Source organism: Hirundo rustica, chromosome 1 (genome assembly GCF_015227805.2).
Source record: "Hirundo rustica isolate bHirRus1 chromosome 1, bHirRus1.pri.v3, whole genome shotgun sequence".
Classification (NCBI taxonomy): Eukaryota; Metazoa; Chordata; class Aves; order Passeriformes; family Hirundinidae; genus Hirundo; species Hirundo rustica.
The window spans coordinates 50128572-50147565 of record NC_053450.1 but is presented as its reverse complement, the minus strand read 5'-3'; the positions used below and the strand labels follow the sequence as shown (position 1 = coordinate 50147565).

The window sequence follows — 18994 nt, the reverse complement described above, 5'->3', positions numbered from 1 at the left end:
AAGTAGTACTACTGAAATCATACCTTTCTGAAAGCAACCATCAAAGTTATCTTAAAATATTCCTTCTTTGGATCTTCTCTACAGGGCCTTAAAATGTACACTGTGAAAGAACACTGAATATTCCAGTTAACAGTAGTGCAGTTTTTCCGAGAGATGTGTCCTGTTTCTTTGACAGTGCTCGTATGCATTGCTGTTTTGGCTGGGGTCAGCGTGACTGTCAGAATAGATAACCATCACAGTGTCTGGCTTTACTCTGAACTTCCCAAGAGAGAGGGTAGACATGAAATTTTAGACCAGCTACTGTTTTATGGGGCTAGTGTCTTTTTGTTCCTGCAGTACAGACTTAACATTGCTAAAAAGTAGTGGCTGAAAATTAAAAAAAAAAAAAAAAAATAGTTTACTTGAAGATGGGGCATGATTCTGAGTTGAATTTGTGAAAACACAGACTAGCATGTCTAGTCTCAGTTAAATTCTTTGTAGACTGAGGAATTCACAAGAACAATCTGCAGTTACTGATACAGCCTAACAGCTTCATTGCATATCTGATAAGAACTGTATCTGATAAGAAATGTATAAAGTAGCCAGAGGCTGGATGGGAAGAAGCTTCTGGAGTTACTAAAGGCCTGAAAATCTACCTTTGGATGTGATTGAGAAACAGAGTAATTTTAGTTTAAGACATAGAAGGGCTTGAAATAGTTCTTCCTCAGAGCAGCAGGAGGGAACATGGCTCATGGCAAGGGCTTCTGAAAAGGTTTATTGAAAAATCTCCAGAGCTACTAGCTAGAAGTGGACACTGGATTTAGCTGCAGCTATGTATCAGTGGCTAATTACCAGAACAATTTTCTTGGAATTGAAGCAGATTCTGTTACTTCATAGCTTTAAAATCAGGCTTGCTATCTTTCCACAGGGTGTACTCTATGTCAGTAATAAAGAGTAGCAGTTATGGATAGTTTTTTATAAATCTTATATTACATCTGAGGACAAACAGCATAGCCCACTGTGGCTCCTCCTGAACTTACACAATAATGCTGACATTTAACATATGATGAACCTCATGTTTTGAGGGGAAAGATGAGATTTCAGTTGAATAGCTGAAAGATGTAATAAAGTGAAAAGACTGTGTGATTTTTATTCAGTTTTAAGAGAGTATGTCTTTTTAGTATACAAATTGAAGTAGATTGTATAAAGCACTTACCCTTCACCTTGAAATGAAATTAGATTAAATTGGAAAGAGTAAGCAGCAAGGAGTTAACAAGATATTCTGCATATATTCCTGTATTAGGAGTAGCGTGGCCAGCAGGAGCAGGGAGGTCATTCTTCCCCTGTACTCAGCACTGGTCAGGCCACACCTTGAGTACTGTGTCCAGTTCCGGCCCCTCAGTTTAGGAATGACATTGAGATGCTTGAGTGTGTCCAGAGGAGGCAACAAGGCTGGTGAGGAGCTTGGAACACAAGGCCTGGGAGGAACAACTGAGGGAGCTGGGGTTGTTTAGCCTGGAGAAAAGGAGACTCAGGGGTGACTTTATCACTATCTACAGCTGCCTGAAAGGTGGCTGTGGCCTGGTGGGGGTTGGTCTCTTTCTCCTGCAGCAACTGACAGAACAAGAGGACACAGTCTTATACAAAGGAGATACAGGCTGGATGTTAGGAAAAATGTTTTTTACAAAAAGGGCGATGAAGTATTGGAATGGTTTGCCTGGGGAGGTGGTAGATTCACCGTCTCTGGATGTATTTAAAAAAAGACTGGATATGGCACTCGGTGCCATGGTTTAGTGGAGGTGTTAGGGCATGGGTTGGACTTCGTGATCTTGAAGGTCTCTTCCAACCTAGCGATTCTGTGATTCTGTGATATCACAAGTTTGATATATATCGTAATCTGCTTAAAGTGTTGCTCTTTTAAAGAATCATTTTTTCTGAAGTGTTTTCAATGCTATAGAAATATTTATTGCACACTTGCATATTACTCTGCAGATATTTTTTACAGAATATTAGAACTTATTTTAATTAAAAATAACTTAAAATGCATTACTTCTGTGATTTATTTTTAAATACTCATGACAAAATGCTTTGCAGTAGAACCTAGAGATAAAGCTTTTCACTTTAAAGTGCATGATATTCCAGTACACAAACACTCTATCGTTTGCAATTACATGTAAAAAAAAAATATATATATATATTTCAGGAGTTCCTTAAAGTGTATTTCATGTATGGTAGTTTTGTGTGATGAAGCAATGAGTTAATGATGGCACTCTCTTTTAAAGTGCATTATTAATAATTTTTAAATTCTACCTACTTAATATTATGGGGAATAGTTACTCTACACTATTACTTTAAGCCATCAAATATTAAAAGTCAAAATTAAGTTCATTTCATGAGACTCATGTTGGTCTCAGGTGCAATTCCATTGAGATCTGTGAAGTTACATCAAATGGGGCATTGCTGGAAATAGTAACGTGCCAAAAAATGGAATTAAGCTCGTATTTCCTCTTCCTCCTTTTCCTTTAGTGCTTTCTCTTCCACTCCCTCCCTCACTTCAATTTTTCTGTATCAATGAATGCTCCTTAATACAGCAAAGTTCAAGTGAAATGAAAATATTCTTGAGTATATTTTCCTTGATTTTGACTTCTTTAGTCTCTCTGTATAAAGAAAAGTTTTAATTCCGTTCTTTATTATTGTGTTTTATGTCAGCAATGTGTGAAATTCAGACAAGGCTAGTATAAAATAACAAAGTCTGGTGATTTGCTATTCCCTATGAGCCCCCAGGAGTGAAACATGCAGTGTATAAATACCTAATGTGCTGATGAAGTCAAACATCCTTCAGGAGTAAGATGTTCATTTACCATTTTGTGTATCTCAGCATAGTGATTTGTGATGAGTTTATGTACAGAATGCACATAGTGAAGAGAAAATCTGCAGTTCTTACAAACATGGATGTGAAGTTCATGCACAAGCATTTTGGGTGGCACCTAATACGAGGGTACCACCACCATATTCCTCACAGTGTCAAAGCCTCAGAGTGAATCCTGTGTGGTTTCATCAAACTGATAAAAGATGAATCACAAAATGTGGAAGTAAACAAGTCACAGTTAAATTCTGTGGCGTTGCAAAGCTAACCTGTGCGATTCAAGCTCACAAGCATGTTTATTCGTTTTTCCTGTTTGGCCATCCAACATCAGATTATTGTTCATAGTAGTTCATTTCATCAATTTTTTTTCAGCTATTTTTGCCTCCTCCTGATTTAAAAGCTATTCTGAGGGCCTTGTCGGAAACATTTAAGCCATGTTCACTGTTTAGAAAATAATATTTTTCTGGTTGGTTTTTTAGCCTGCTTGCAGGAGTTCATTCGTTTGTGTGCAGTAATGAAGTTTTGGGTTGATTTCACCTGTATGTTCATAAAATCCTTTTCCGATTCCTTATTGGATAAACATAGTTCCCACAATCAAATCCTTATCACGTGCCATTTGTATGTATAATTAAACATATACAAAAGAAGTTCAAGATAAACTTCTCAAAAGTATTCTTTAATCTTTAAATCTGCTTGTTTCTAGGTATGTTCAGCCATTGGCTCTATTTACTGGAAAATGCACCAAAAAAAAAAAAAAAAAAAAAAAGGCATGAGTGTAGTAGAAGCAAATTCAATGTGCATAAATAATTGCAGAAAAGTCTGATATATTCTTTTTTACTTTCTAATGTTTCAGAATAAACATAAACTACAAACTACAGAATGCTTCTGTTTTCATCAGAATCATATCTAAAAGTGAAATTTACTGTTACAGGGTTTTTGTAAAACTTTTAAATTATTGTTGTTTTAAATTCATAGATTAAATGTAGCTGGTGGTTTAGGTGGAACTGAATGAAGGCTCAAAGCAGAAGACAAGAAGTTGTATCCTCTACTGAAGGGCAGAATTGTCTCCCAGGGGACTGCAGCCACTATCTTATGCCATGCCTCAGGAGGAACATTTTGCCCGCAGATTTTTCTCTTCCTTTTGCTGTCACGTTTAGCTCTGACATACTTGATAAGTAGCTTTTTGAAAGTACCAGTAATTTTTTTCAGACATTCTCCATAAATTAATATTTATTTCCCAGTTTGACATAGGTCAATATCATTTCATTCAGTGAAAAATAGTCCTCTTTAAAATGGTTGCTATTTCAATTTCCTTATAACTAAAATTGCTTGAGAAAATATTTGTGGTAAATGTTTCCCTCTGAAAATAATATATTTATTTTGTTTTGTTTTGGTTTTTGTGGGGTTTTTTTTTTTGTTTGTTTTGGTTTTTTTTTTTTTTTTTTTTGGTTTTTTTTTTTTTTAATGCCAGTAGAGGTGAAATGAGACAAGTTGATTTGAGCAAGCAGTTTAAGAGTTCTGCCAAATCTAACTCTATTTCATAGCATTGCTATAAAGTATTTCCATTTCATCTACTGTGTAACAACAAATATTGATCAGTTACTGTAGCCATCAAAGATAAGGTGGTTAAATTTATTTAACTGCATTTATATAACGCAGCAAATATGAGGATTTGGTTCAGTTTTTAGTTGTTTGTGGGCTTTTTTAAACCTAAAATTCTTGAAGTTCAGTACTATAATCATGTTTTAGGGAATAAATAAAATAAATAATGCTGTTACTCTCTGCCTTTTAATCAAGTGTTTCATATTCAGTACCTAACTGAGCTCACAATTACTGGTTTTTACTTTTAGACTGAGCTGAGAGGTTGAAATGAAAAAGATTAAGTTTTGATCTAAGCATGACTGTTTTCTACTAACCCAATGAGTTTTCTGCCCTGCTGCCTGAGCTCTTTTATCTCACACCTTCAGAGAGGGCTTTTTCCTGTTTTTCCCAGGAGTCAGTTTTCTCCCATGTAGGAGTTAGCTGGTCTTGCATATGAGCAGAACGTTCTTGGCGCTGTGCGCCTCTCCTCTTTTCATACTGCCTCCCTGGAGAGACCTGGCTTGGGCACACAGAACTTGGAACATATCCATGACCAAGCAGGGTGATCACAGTGGTGACATTTGTTGCTACAGTTAAAGCTCCATAATACTAGAGTGACTATGAGGTGAATTTTCCAGGATGTTCTTACTCATAGTCATGATGTGGGACAGTTTATCTGAGGCAAAGCGGGTTCTTTCTGGTGGGCTAGTGGGGGTAACCTGTGGGCTAGTGTGGTGATTAGTATGGCCTGTGTTGTCATTCTGTGAAAAGCAATGTCTTCACAGCTCTTATCCTTGATCTTCCCAGAGCATCTGTAGCATTTCCATTGAGTTTCTCCACTAAGACACTTTTTCATTAGTTTCTGGGCTGACAACAGATGTTCAGGGAAGGCACCATTCAAAGAGAGATGCCAAGACAGGAGACCATCTGCAAGCATAGAGTTTCTGGTGTTTGTTTTTGTAGCAACCAATTTGCTTGGACTTAAAATATCATAGAGTACCTGGAAGAATATTTTTTCAATGAAATCATCACCATTTCTGCCAAATGAGGTCAGGGTTTGTAAGACTAAAGCTTTAGACAGAGTCTTGCAAAACTATGTTTCATTAAATTGAGTGATTATTCATGTAGCAAGAAATATTTAACATAATGTTTCACTTGATTTCTAAATAGCAAGGAATTAAAAGCTCAAGAGACAATTTGAATCATGAGATTTGCTGGTCAAGACCAGCAAAGTAATGTAATTACACAACCACACTGTCACTGCCATCGTAGAAATCCAAGTATGGATTCTCAGGTGTCTTGGGTGGAGTGTAGGGCGTAGGAATAATGTCAGTTCCCTGATTTTACAGTGAATATTGTTTTTTCATTGTAAGTCTAGTGTCTTGGTTTTGAAAGACAGGTGTCTGCCGGGGAAAGCTAGAACTTCCCTTGAAATGGAGAATGTAAAACCCCTTCCCTCCAAATTATTATAATTTTGCAATTAGGGGCTTTCAGGCAAAGATATGGGAAATAGGAGTAACAGTTCTTTACTAAGAATATTAAAAAAAAAAAATCTTGGAAAAACCCTGAGAGAGTCAGGGATACAACCTGACAACCTGTTAGTCAGGGTGTTGGAAGCAGTCCAGATAAGTTCTCCTGGAATAACAGATGTACTTCTGAGGGGTAGAGGTGGTCCTGTAGAAAGTCCAGTGGTGACAAGATGGGTCCAGTCTTCTTCTGGGAATCAGGCGGAAAAACCATATACCTTGTGTCCTTCAGTCCCAGTTTTTATCTAGCTAGGAACAGTTGGCTCCTCCCCCCACTGTGTGGAGCATCTCACAATGGGATGGTGGAATGTGTCATGTCATTGGTGGGCCCTAATGGCCCATTATCAGAAGATGACCCCTGGAGGGTGGAGGGGTGATGAAAGAGATAAGAAACACTGCCCCAGCTGGTTTGAATGGCTGGGCCATTATCAGAAGGCCTCTGCACCCCTCCCCTCTGGAGTTACAAGAGATAAGGAAAAATCATCTCCCCAACAGCTTTCAACAAATGAAATAGAATACACATTTTTTGGTTACATAACCCAAGACAGTGTAGAAAAGCTCTAGATAGTATGAAAACCTGTAGCTCAGGCAATAATTTAACTGTGACACTTGTCATATTGCCATGCTGCAGATTTGAAAAGCACTTAGGAAATGGTAGAAAATGAATTAATGACCTATGCAGATGGAATTGGTGTAATGTTGGTGCAAAGCCTGATTAGCAGCTTCCATTAGATCCCTAGTCAGTCACTAGTTGCTATAGTGGCTCCTAGTCTTAGTCACGCTGGTGTCCTTGCAATGAGGATTAAGAGCTTGTTTTAGTACAAAAATGTCCATTTTCCCTATGTGACCACATTGAAGACCATGAATTTATTTGCCTTTGACAGGAAAAGTACACATTAAATGTAGGTTTTATCTGCTGATCACCTCATTACTACTAGAAAAATAAACCTTTGACATTTGCAACTGACTGGGTTGTAGGAATCCAGATACAAAGCTAATATATCTGTATTAGTCATTTAATGGTATATGTTTCATGTCACTGTGATAGCCTCTCTGTTTTTATCAGATGCCAGTGCTGTAGGAATGTTACACCTGTCCCTCATACCAGCTTCTTTTTGTTATCCAGAGATAGTAGAAGACACCCATATCATATTGATTATTTGCAATTGATAGAAAGTAGTGACTGTGATCCTTTAATTCTAAGAAATCTTCCATGAGGAAGGCAAGCAAAAAAGAGTTGCAAACTTAGGTGCAACAATAGGGTACCTAAAAGAGAGCAGCCCAGGTAATTACATGTTAACCTCATTCCCAGTTCTGGTGTATCTTCCTTTTCTTTCCCTTTTGCTGTTTCCCTAGACAAAGCATTCTGGGAAAGCTTTGCAAGTTCTGCTTAAAAAAAAAATATTGAGGTCATAAAGTTCATCATCCCCCAGACTGAGAAGGTAAAAATGCAACAACTAAATTTGGGTATGAGGTATATGCTTCAACACTGCCTATATGACATTTATTAAATGATTCAATTTAAGGTATTGTTTTACTTGCACATTATACAGATGTAATATCCTGCTTGTTTTCTTTCTGGGAGAAGAAAATGTTTATTGGCAGTTCTGAATTCACAACAGGCTCTCCAACTGATGTGCTGTACCTTATCGAGTCAGACTCTGTCCTACACTACAGGAAAGTAATGAGAAGACTAATTGCACTGTATATTATTACTCACTGAAGCAGATAAGATTTTTTGAAAAGTTGACTGTTAATTTCTGTGCAAATCAGAAGAGTGGAAGAGCAGACAATCACAGTTTAGTACTTCTTTTTGTAGAGCCAAGATCATTGCATGCAATCCTGCATATTGCCAGTCACACTCCTAAGAGGATTGAAGAAATCAGTCTGTCAAATTTTGCTGACATATTACTGCTAGGATCTTGCAGACTTTGTAATATGTTTAGATATGACTCTGAGGTTAATTATGTGTTAGGCTACCTTAGTGACTACAGATTTCGTGACACACCTAGTGGCGAATCACCTTGCTTTTAGCCACAAAGAGGAAGAAAGTGAAGCCAACCCCAAAACTTTTAGGCACATGCTGTGCTGGTACTGATCACCACAGCTGCCCACCAAAAGCACATGGATGGAAAGAGTAGTCAAACATAAATGTGAAACCCATCACCACAAATGTTTGCAAGCTAAAAATTGTTGGATGCAGACAGAAAAAAAACCCACTAATTTTTATTACGCCATTGGTGGGATGCCTCTCTTCTTGTTTTTTTGGTTTTTCTTCTATGCATACCGTTCACAAGGGCCTCTTCACAGATCAGCTAAAGCTTAATTATGTTTTTTTTTCCCCAGTTACTCCCACTTACTGATCTCCCCATGCGCTTGGAATGAGTTGACTGGCCAATACATTTCTTTTATGACTCCCTGTCCACTGTTCAAGATTAAATTATATTGTAAATATCACTTGCCTGGTGTGATTGCTGACACAGAAGCAAAAATCAGATGTTCTCTTGAGAGTTTTACCCAAGGCACTGAATTATTCATATTACCTGCCAAAATGTATTAGGAAGATAATTTGAGACCTCATTTTCTTTTGAACACCTTTAATAAAATATGTGGATAGATGAATTTTAGAATATGTATCCTTTAATTGATGTCTAGATTTTCATTATTGTGATGCAATATAACAAAAAGGCCACACAAAATGGCTGCAAAATATCAAGACCTTTGCGATAAAGCAATGTCCTTCATGAAGAACATGTGGAAGTTTGATTCTCAGCATAATCATATTTTCTATTTGTTTGTAAATTTTGAGAACTGGGGAAAGGAATTTCACTGAGAACATTCCATAGTGTGGAACTAAATAAGCAAATCCTGAGAACCTTGGGAGTTTAACATGGAAATCAGAATCTATCTTTGTTTACCACAGAGCATAAAATGAGAGCAAAACTATAAACAGTACTGCTAAGAAGCATCATTGGTTCAATTTGTGCACGTGATTAAATGCCCTCCTCACTCAGAGCTGTACATACACATAAACACATTATGCATTTACATCGCTTTCCACCTCTGTTCAAGTGCTTCAATTTCTGGACCTGGCGGACACCTGAAGATTCAGAAGTGTCATCTGACTCACTGAATGGTATCTTAGAAGAACCACATTCACCAAATAATAAAAAAAAATTAACATCCCTTACTCCTTGGTTTTTGAGCAGACAAGGATATTAGACCCAAGGTGCTGTGGCCCTGATTATGCTGAATTAGGGTGTCTCTGTTGGTAACTTCTCTGTTGGAGAAAAGAAGACTTCCCCATGGTTGAGGAGGATTGGGTTAGAGGTCATGGCATCGAACTTGACATTCAGAAGTCTGTGGGCACTGATGGGATGCGATGCACCCAGGAGTGTTGAGGGAACTGATGGACATCATTTTTAGACCACTCTCAATCATCTTAAAAAGGTCATGGCAGTCAGGAGAGGTACCTGAGGACTAGAGGAAAGCAAATGTTATCCCTGCCTTCAAAAAGAGGCAAGAAGGAGGACCCAGGCAACCACAGGTCCATCAGCCTGTGAGGTGTTGACCCTGCCAGGATGTCAGGTGCCCACCACAGTTGTTCTATCACTCCCCTCCATGACTGGATTGGGGAGAGCAAAAAAAACTCCCATGAGTTGAGATGGGACAGGGAGAGATCACAAACCAATTACCATCATGGGTAACAGTCAAAACAGATTCATCTTGGGGAAACTAATTGAATTTATTACTAGTCAGAATCAGAACAGGATAATGAGAAGTAAAACACTATCCTCCCACCCCTTCCTTCTTCCTGAAGTCTACCTCTTCCCCCCCAAATGGCACAGGGAGACAGGGAGTGCTGCTGCTCAAGGACAGGAGTCCTTCCTCTGCTCCAGGATATTCACATTCTGCATTCTTGTTGGATGAAGTCAGAGGGGCTCTGGGGCATGCATATCAGTAAATCTTATATAAGACAAAAGATATACCTAAAGGAAAGAATATGTTTCTCAAAGATGTGTTTTATGGATAAATTTTGAACATGTGAGTAGATAATATAGTTAAATTAAATTTGTAAAAAATAAGGTGATTTCTGCATTCAGGTTTTGTTATTTTGCATTCATTTTCATTTAAATTACACAGGATTTAAATAGGCATTTTTCTAGCCACTAGATTAGTCCAGGAAATTGTTATGCATCAGAGACACCACATTAAGGACAAGGATGAATATATTTCTATCCTTCTTACCCAGGGCATCCTCAAGAAAACAAATGTAACATGGATGTTGAAAGGAGTAAGCATTCCTCAGCCTTGCAATGCTGTATCTCTTTAACATCTCTTTTATTCCTATGCCATCAAGTCGTTTTGGTCTGCTGTCTATAGAATTGCTATTTGCACTGTTTATTATTGTGTTCATCAATTGTCTTTCCCTATTTCAAGAGTAATTAAATGTTCCTGTTTTGGCCAAAAAATACCAATAAAATAAAGGCCTTAATTGGCTTCCTCTCAGCTACTCAAGGCATGATCAGACAGCCCTGTCTCCAGCTGTTAATTGCACTAAACAGTGATGTGTAGGTTTGGCTAACACAATTATGGAAAATTATGCATATTCTTTGGAAAATACTGATGAAATCAGAGACTGTGGTATAGAAATTTTTCCAGACATATATTAACATATTGAAACAGGATTGAGGTGTGAGAGTGGTTTAGGCTTTGTGTTTGGAGTGTTTTTGTGCAGCAGAATTGTCCACTAAATATTTAAGAAAAGCAACACTTCTTTCTTCAATGTTGAGCATAGTATACTTATTCTTTCCTTCCTGGAAGGTGCACCATGGTACATGATTGAGTTGTTCCTAATTCATTGTACTTTCACTGCTGTGGCAGCAATAATACAGTTAAGATAAAATGAAGCTATATTCTAGTAAATGCTTATGTGGGACTTTTTTATCACAATTGTCATGATAAAATAAATGTTTTCAGTGCTGTTGCCCCAGGGAAAAAACAAACAAACAAACAAACAAACAAACAAACAAAAACCCTCTCTTAATGCATCCAGCAGTCTAGAAGTTGGTAATAAATTACCACCACTCCTTTTTGTTACACAGGTTTGTTTCTCCCTTTCAGTTTTGGCTTGAATTTTCTATCACTCTCTGGGGTTTGCTTCTTTGTTTCTTCTTTTTTCCTCCTCTTTTAAATCTGATTTTTCTTAATCTTATGATCTTTTGCTTTCACAAGCATTTTCTGTGTTATTCTACTTATGTGTTCATCTGATTCCTTTTGGGCAGATCATCCTATCTATCTTCTGCTTTTTTTCTCCAGTACTGCCTCATGAAATATCCTTTGACAGCTCAGACTCAAAATACATGTATTTTTTTCTCCTAAACATTTCCATCCTACTTGCCATCCAAGCTCATATAGCAGTGCTTAGCCAATCTTCCTCCAGAATTTTTTTGAAAGCCTGTTGCTTTCTCTCTATACAGGCAAATGTCACTTTTCGTAAGCTTTTTCACTTTTTACCACTTGCACATCCTCCTTAGCATCCATATTGCCAGTCCATCCAAAACACGGCTGGTAACATGGCTGTTCTCATTGTTCTCATAGCTACATCTTTTAAGCTCATTTTTAGTTTCAAGGTTTCCCCCAATATTCTGTCCCAGTCTATAAATCAGATCAAGAGTTTCCTGATATATTTTGCTGTATCAGTATATTAAGGCTACATTTTCTTAATAATTCCATTACGTCTCCTGTGCCTGTCATGACTTCACTGTGCTGTAAATTATTGGTCCTTTTGGTTCTTTGCCTACATGTACTCTTTTTTCCACAGTATATGAAAATTTCATAGCCATTGAGATAGGGGAAAAATGAAAATAAATTACTGTTTTAGGGCATGTCCCAGTTAATTGTACTCTTTAATATCTTTCTCCTATCTTTGAGGCAAGGTTTATTTTTTTTTATCTTATATAGCACACTAGTCTATTTTTAGCCTTAAGAGAATTTATCAGGCATCTTAAGAACTGTTGTATGATTGCAAATGGATTCAAGGAAAAAAAAAAAAAAAAAAAAAAAGGCTGAATTTTTGTTTTCATAAGCCTGCACGTGTAAAAGATATTCATAGATAGCAAAGATTGGACTATTTTTTATTTGGTCACTATATCCTTTAGAAGTACTCTGCTTGATGGGGTATCTTTGATCAAGTCACATTTTCAATTACCTAAGTAATTAATCTACTACTACATCCCTTTGGATGTTTCTTGATTACACAGACTAATAGATCATATTTTTAAAACGATGGTAGGGATGTAAAATTATCTTTGGAAATTATAAGGATTGTCATTTCAGTATAATTGATAAGTACAACTCCCTGAATATATTATTTTCATGCTTTTAGAGGTGCCTTTAGCCATTCTCTTAGGTAAATCAGTCAGCTTATCCATTTGGAATATATCAAGAGCCTTTTGTGGTATTTTGAAAACTTTTTTTTTTTTTTTTTTTTTTTTTTTTATTCAAGGTCTCCTTAGAAGGAACATTTTCTGCATTGCAGGAATCTAGTGAGGGGGAATAAAATGCAGGACATCCAGATTAGCTTTGAAGCATACTGAAAAGAGCCGCTCTTTGGCTTGCTGCAGATTCAGAAGAAAATATAAAATAAGTTCTGATGAAGTGCAGAATATGCTTTTCCAGACTGGTGCTAATTTAATGCTGTTTTAGGAAACATCATTGTTACCAATTTGCCAGTAGGTACAATGTCTACAACCTGTTAAAACATGAACTTTAGCTGAGAGGAAGCTGGAGAAGCATAGTGGAAACCTGTTTGCTATGCATATTTAACCTTACTCCAAGAAGGACCTCAAGAGCTACATTTCCAAAAGTATTATGCAATTAGCCATGACAGAAAGGAATAAAGTAACTGAGTGACTCCCATTTCAGTGCAGTATGAGAAAGCATCCCCTAAGGAGTCCTCTGCCCTTCAGCTTCTCAGGTGACACCATGAGACTGCTTTGCCACACCTGAAACCTCATAATTTACACATTTGTAGCTTATAGGTTGTATCCAGACTTTTGGTGGAGCTGAGGGCTGAAATGAGGTCATCTGGCCTCAAACAGACCGGTTATTATATCATTTCCATTTTCAACTTGTTGTAATCCATATTCTGCAGCATTGTGAGTCACTTCAGGGACAAATAACTGCAATCAAGAGTTAAGTGTTATTGTTATTAACTGTTATTGTTGTGTGCAAGGTTTGGCTATCCCAGTTCTTTTAATGGTAGGAGTATGTAGGGATATTTGAACACTGCTTAGTATAATGAAAAATTATTGAGAAATAAATCAAGCCATGCATGAGCAGAATAAGATGGGTTTTTTTCAGTGAGTAGGAGCCAGCAAATAGTAAATACAAACCCCACAGATATATAATAGGTTGTTAAATAGTTGGTTTGGCTTCATTTTCACAGTGAGTGTAATTTCGTGTTATTTTATTCATAATTTGAAAAGAGCTCACGGAAATGTTTTGCTGTTGTCTTGAGATGCTCATAGCCACCCAGGCAGACGACATGGAGATTGAGTAAAAAATATTCATTGAAGTTAGAGGAAAGTTTCCCATTAATTGCACCGTGCTTTGTGTTTGGCCCAAAGAAGCCCAGAAAGTGCTCCATTAAAAAAAAATCTTTTTTTAATGTGTGCATTTGACCTTGAAAATAAGCAGATGAGCAGTTAAGGCACCCTGGGAGGTCCCTGTCCACGAATGTTTTCAGGACTGAGGTTTTAGAGCAGAGATGGCAACACCTATCTTGCTTTTCATATTGGAAAAACTTTCTTGTGTCTGTTTGCAGCTAATAGAACAGGGTAGTTTTTCTTGTGTACTGCTTAGGTGTCCTTATCACCATGTTGGATGTGGGAAAGATTAAAGGATGAAAAGAGTCTGAGAATGTTTTTTTCCAATTACTTTCACAATAAGAAACAAAGAATGCCAAGCGTGCCCATGATGTTTATTCTCTCAGCTTGAATATCTTATGGCTTCTGTTGTATTTCTTTCTTTTAGGCCTTTCTCTGAGTTCTGCCTGTCGCACAGCCATACGTGTTAGATGACTTTGGGACTCGTTTTGCATCAACGATGAAGGGATTATCTGGCAGCCGCAGTCACCATCACGGGGTTGCCTGTGACCCTGCATGTGACAGCCTGCCACACCACCAGGACAGGAAGCCATATTTGTTAAACCCGGTGGACTCCCACCCCACAGACCACCCTTACTACACTCAAAGGAACTCTTTCCAGGCCGAGTGCATGGTGCCCTACAATGATCAGATTGCCAGCAGCACGTTTCCCCGGAGGCATTACAGCTCCCACCATGAACTCAAGGACGAGTGTGCTCTGGTTCCCCATGGAACTGCCAACAAGACCAACCGCATTCCTGCCAACCTTTTGGACCAGTTTGAGCGGCAGCTGCCCCTGAATCGGGACGGCTACCACACTCTGCAGTACAAGCGGACTGCCATGGAGCACCGCAGTGACAGCCCGGGCAGGATCCGGCATCTGGTTCATTCTGTCCAAAAGCTCTTCACCAAGTCCCATTCGCTGGAAGGACCGTCCAAGGGGAGCGTCAATGGGGGGAAGGCAAGCCCGGAGGAGTCACAGACGATGAGGTATGGGAAGCGCAGCAAGAGTAAAGAAAGGCGATCAGAAGGTAAGCCCAGATCCAATGCATCAGGATGGTGGAGTTCAGATGACAACTTGGACAATGATGTTTGCATTTATCATGGTCCCAGTGGGGTCATGACCATGGGAAGATGCCCTGATCGCTCTTCTTCCCAATACTTTATGGAAGCCTATAACACTATTAGTGAACATACTGTGAAGTCCTCCAGAAGCAATAATGATGTCAAATGCTCTACCTGTGCAAACCTGCCTGTGAATTTGGACTCCCAGTTAATGAAGAAAAGCTCTTGGTCCTCCACATTAACCGTGAGCAGAGCCCGTGAAGTTTACCAGAAAGCATCAGTTAACATGGACCAGACAGTGGTGAAGGCAGAGACGTGTCAGCAGGAACGGTCATGTCAGTACCTTCAGGTACAGTGTGGAGAACTGGTTGCTGTTAACTGTGCTCTGCCTTGTCTCAGGTGTTTGTGGGGGATGGAGGTTTGCTCTCATGTCTCAACCCAGAGGTCACTGATCACCAAACAAGGGGTGCTGCTGCTAAAATTAAAAATATATTCACTTTTTTTTGTTTGGGTTTTTTGTTTTGGGGGGTTTTTTTGGTCCATAATTCAGTATTTCAAAGTAACAGTTCATGTTAGAACAGGTTTGGGGTTTTTTGGTTTTTTTTTTCATGTGGGAAAAATAAGACCATTCTGTGTACCTTTTGAATTTATAAGGCTGTCACAGTAGGGGTATGGGGAATTTGATGTTTTAGTGCTTTCATTTAGCATTACAATGTCAATTAACTGAATGTTACCAGGATACAAATTCTTTGATTTCTGTAATTTCAATTTCGCTTTCTTTTAGTGCTCATTTTTTATGAAAGCTTTTGAGACCCTTTTGAGAAACTATGGGGTACCTTAGTACTTTCTCCAGCAGGAAAACAACCCACTTTTCTTTTTTCCATAGAATATAAATTTTCTTAAAACAGTTATTGTAATGTGTCCAGATTTGTTTATCAGGCGATTCCTCTTTTTTATGGCTCTGAGTCAAAAATAAAAAATCGAAAGGTTGAAATTATTGCTTGTTCTGATTATACATTTTAGGAGTACATCACCTACTCCCTCACAAGCTGTTTGCAGTTAATACAGCGTCACTATTTTTCACCAGTATTGTATCTTTAAATGTCAAGAATCAGATGTCTCCTCTTGGAGCTATCATACTGCCGGTGAATGTCTGTGGCAGGAACATGGATCAGAAAATATTAAAACTGTTTCATTCTTAGGAGAGCTGTGGATAGCTTTTATGCACTTTAAAAGAAGCACTTATGGCTCATCTAAGTGTGTGTGTAAGATGGAACAACGTTGCACAGAGAAGAGAGAAGACCATGAGGAAAAAAGAGGTTTGCTAAGATGATTCGGTTTCATTTTAATGTAGTGGGACTCTTTTCTATTTGTATAGAACTGTAGCAAGTTCTCTCATATGGGTGCTTTAATGAGACAGCTTCCACATTCTGTTTTTTAAGTCAGTATGCAGAGAAAGCGTAGGACTGAGGTATCAGCATTTAAAAATTGATCTAAAAAGGTTTTATGGAGTGTCATGCAAAATAATTTTGAATGCCAGCCTCTGGGATTCTAAGTCTTAAACGTAAAGGAATGGATATGTATATTTTCAATCAATTGTTTAGGTGAGTGGGGTGGGGGAAGAGGGGGCAATACAAATGCTCAGTTTGTTTACAGCTTTGTGTATGGGCTGGGGAAGGAGAGGGGTTTCAAAATAGCCTCAGGTTGCAACCTTTTGAAGTTTTATGGGGTTTTTTTATTAAGTCTTCTTCTTCAGTGTGAATTTTGTGAGTAAGAAATTGTAACTTTAGGCTTGATTGTTGTGGTTACTTTGAACGCTGAGATTTCTTTTGTTGGTATTTTTGTTTACTCCTTTAGCTTTCTCTTGGGTTTAGATAAAATAGCTGACAATTCAGTATGTGACCAGATGGCTAGAAAAGAGTGAAAAACTGTGCCAGCATTAGCTTTAAATGAACACCTCCATAGGGACCTTTAGATAATGTTTAACTGACAGGAATAGACTCCTCAAGTGGAATTAGAGGACATTATCTGTGTCTGTATGAAAATATATCCAACAATTGTCAAGGGCAAGAATAACTAAATTCTCACTTGGAATAACTACATTCTCAGTGTACTTCACATTCTCACTGGTAGTTCTATTTCAGTTTTCACTTAATTTTGTTTCATTCTTTCTAATTGCATGCCATTGTAAAATCAAGGGAAATATTTGAACTGGTTTTTTTTTTTTTTAAAAAAAAAAAAAAAGGAGAATCTTAGCCAGGCATCAGTTAACATTGGAAGTAATATTCAAACAGCATACAGTAGATTTGAGGAAGCAGGTCAGGATTATTCTTCTCTCTTGGCAGCTTGAAAGGATGACAAATGCATATAGGTATTTAAAAAGTCAGTCTGTTTTGAATACATCCCATTTCTTTTCTCTTCACTATATCACTTATCTTTTTACACTGCAAGCCCTTTGGGGCTTGGACTTAGTTCCCCTTTTGTGTTTCCACAATGCCCAGCACAATGGGGCACAGAACTTAATTGAGGCCTTTTGTCTGTCCTGCAGTATAAATACATATTAACAGCAGCAGAATTTTACTCTGTTAGTGGGTTGTAGAGTTACTGTGTGTATCTGTTGTTTTCCAGGTGCCCTTCTCATTATTGTACCAAAAGGCTGGTATCCTGTGTTAGAACGATTGGAAAGGCACAAAATGAGATGAAAGCTGCAAATTCACAACACTGGACAATCCTGATATTTTAATTTCATTTTTATGATGCTGCTTGGTTGCTTTCTCTAACTCACTAAATGTTAAATAGATGCTTTTATCAACTCACTTGTTATTTAAGTTGTTGTCTGTGGTCCAGGACATAAACTTTCAGGACATAAACTCTGATCATTCAAAGAGCAGCTGCTTGCTCATGCAAACTCTTCTTGTCACAGTATCTGAATTCAGTGAAGGAGTGGCTTTTTATCAACTCAGGGTACTCAGGATAATTTTATTTATCCTGATAGATCTGAGTACATCAGAGATCACAGGTGACATTGACTTCACTTTTGTTTGTAAGGGCTTTTTGTGATAAAAGTATCTGCATGAATTCTCAGTGTAAAGACATGGCAATAACAAACAATTCATTCACTTGCTGTGATATTTTCCACTTAACTGTTCTGTGGAAGGAGTTGGCAGTAATTCATATTACAGATGGGCTTATTTCTCATAATTTGGAATTTGGATCAAGTGCAGAGTCCTCCTGCATTGCACTGTCTTTCTTTACCCCACCAGGCTCCACTTCCAGCCCTTGTGCTAAGGCACAGTGTCCATCCTTGGAGTTCTAGGGGAAGCTTGGGTCAACCCTGTGCATCTTCTGAAACAAATATTATCCTAGAATAGTCTGAAGACTGAAAAGCAAATCTTTTCCTCTTACCTGCATTTTGGGAGTGGAATTGCATTTTTTTCTTCTATTTCTCCTTTCAAGAGTGAGCAGCTGGATAGTAGAAAGATAAGGTTATTTTTTTTGGAGCTGATTTTTATTTCAGGAAAGTACTACTATTTGATCCAGCTTTACAGTTGGACTAGAGTGAAGGAAGGTGAGAAGGAATTGAAAGAAAAATTTTTAAAGCAGTGGACAGCCTCTACTTCTACTTCTCTGCTAGCTTCTCCTCTGGAAAAAAAAAAATTAAGAAAAACTACAAAGACAAAATGTAAGCAGCAGTCCTTTGCTGTGAACAATAGGGTCTAAATACACAGGGAGATATTTTTGATACTCTTGTTTTCTGTGAATTCATGATTTTTGGAGCTAATAGTCTATCAAATACACTGTGGAGTTTGTCTCTGATTATAGTTTTGCCATTTAATGTTCCCTGTAATTACCATTCCTGTTGTCCTTGGTCCATTTGTTAAGAGACTGAGAAAAAAAAAACAATGACATTTTTCAAATTAATTTTCTTTTCTTATGTGGGTCAGTAATAAGTTTTCATTGCAACTGATGAGACTTGTATCAGTTGTGTCAGACACGTGAGGCTTAGGATGGAAATTTTACTTCTGAAAACTGGAGTGCTGAAGTTGGGGGCAACAGTGCAGTCATTCAACCTCCCCATTTGTATTGCTTGCCCTTTGGTGTGATACTGAGAGAAATACTATTGAAAAATACAAACCAAGTTTCCGGATGTAGTAAGAATTTTCCAGTGACAAAGGGTTCTGGTTAGTACTGCACTCAGTTTCCTGGGTGAAGGTTGCCTGTAACGTGCATTGATATACAATGTGTAGTGCCAAAAAACTCATTATCTGAATTACTTGTTTTCCATTCTCAGGACAAAGCACAGTTTCTTAGGAAAGACAGCTGAATTC

The 18994-nt window shown here is 37.9% G+C and overlaps 1 protein-coding gene across 6 annotated transcripts in view; it reads left to right on the top strand.

Moving 5' to 3' along the window:
- The window catches only part of DLGAP1 (DLG associated protein 1), a 407039-nt gene that overhangs the window by 253574 nt on the left and 134471 nt on the right, over nucleotides 1-18994 (top strand). For all 6 annotated transcript variants that reach the window (XM_040080998.2, XM_040080984.2, XM_040080969.2 and 3 more), the window contains one exon: nucleotides 13990-15015. In XM_040080998.2, the coding sequence (XP_039936932.1) occupies nucleotides 14062-15015 (954 nt within the window). In that variant the 5' untranslated portion in view covers nucleotides 13990-14061. The remainder of the gene's footprint in view (nucleotides 1-13989; nucleotides 15016-18994) is intronic.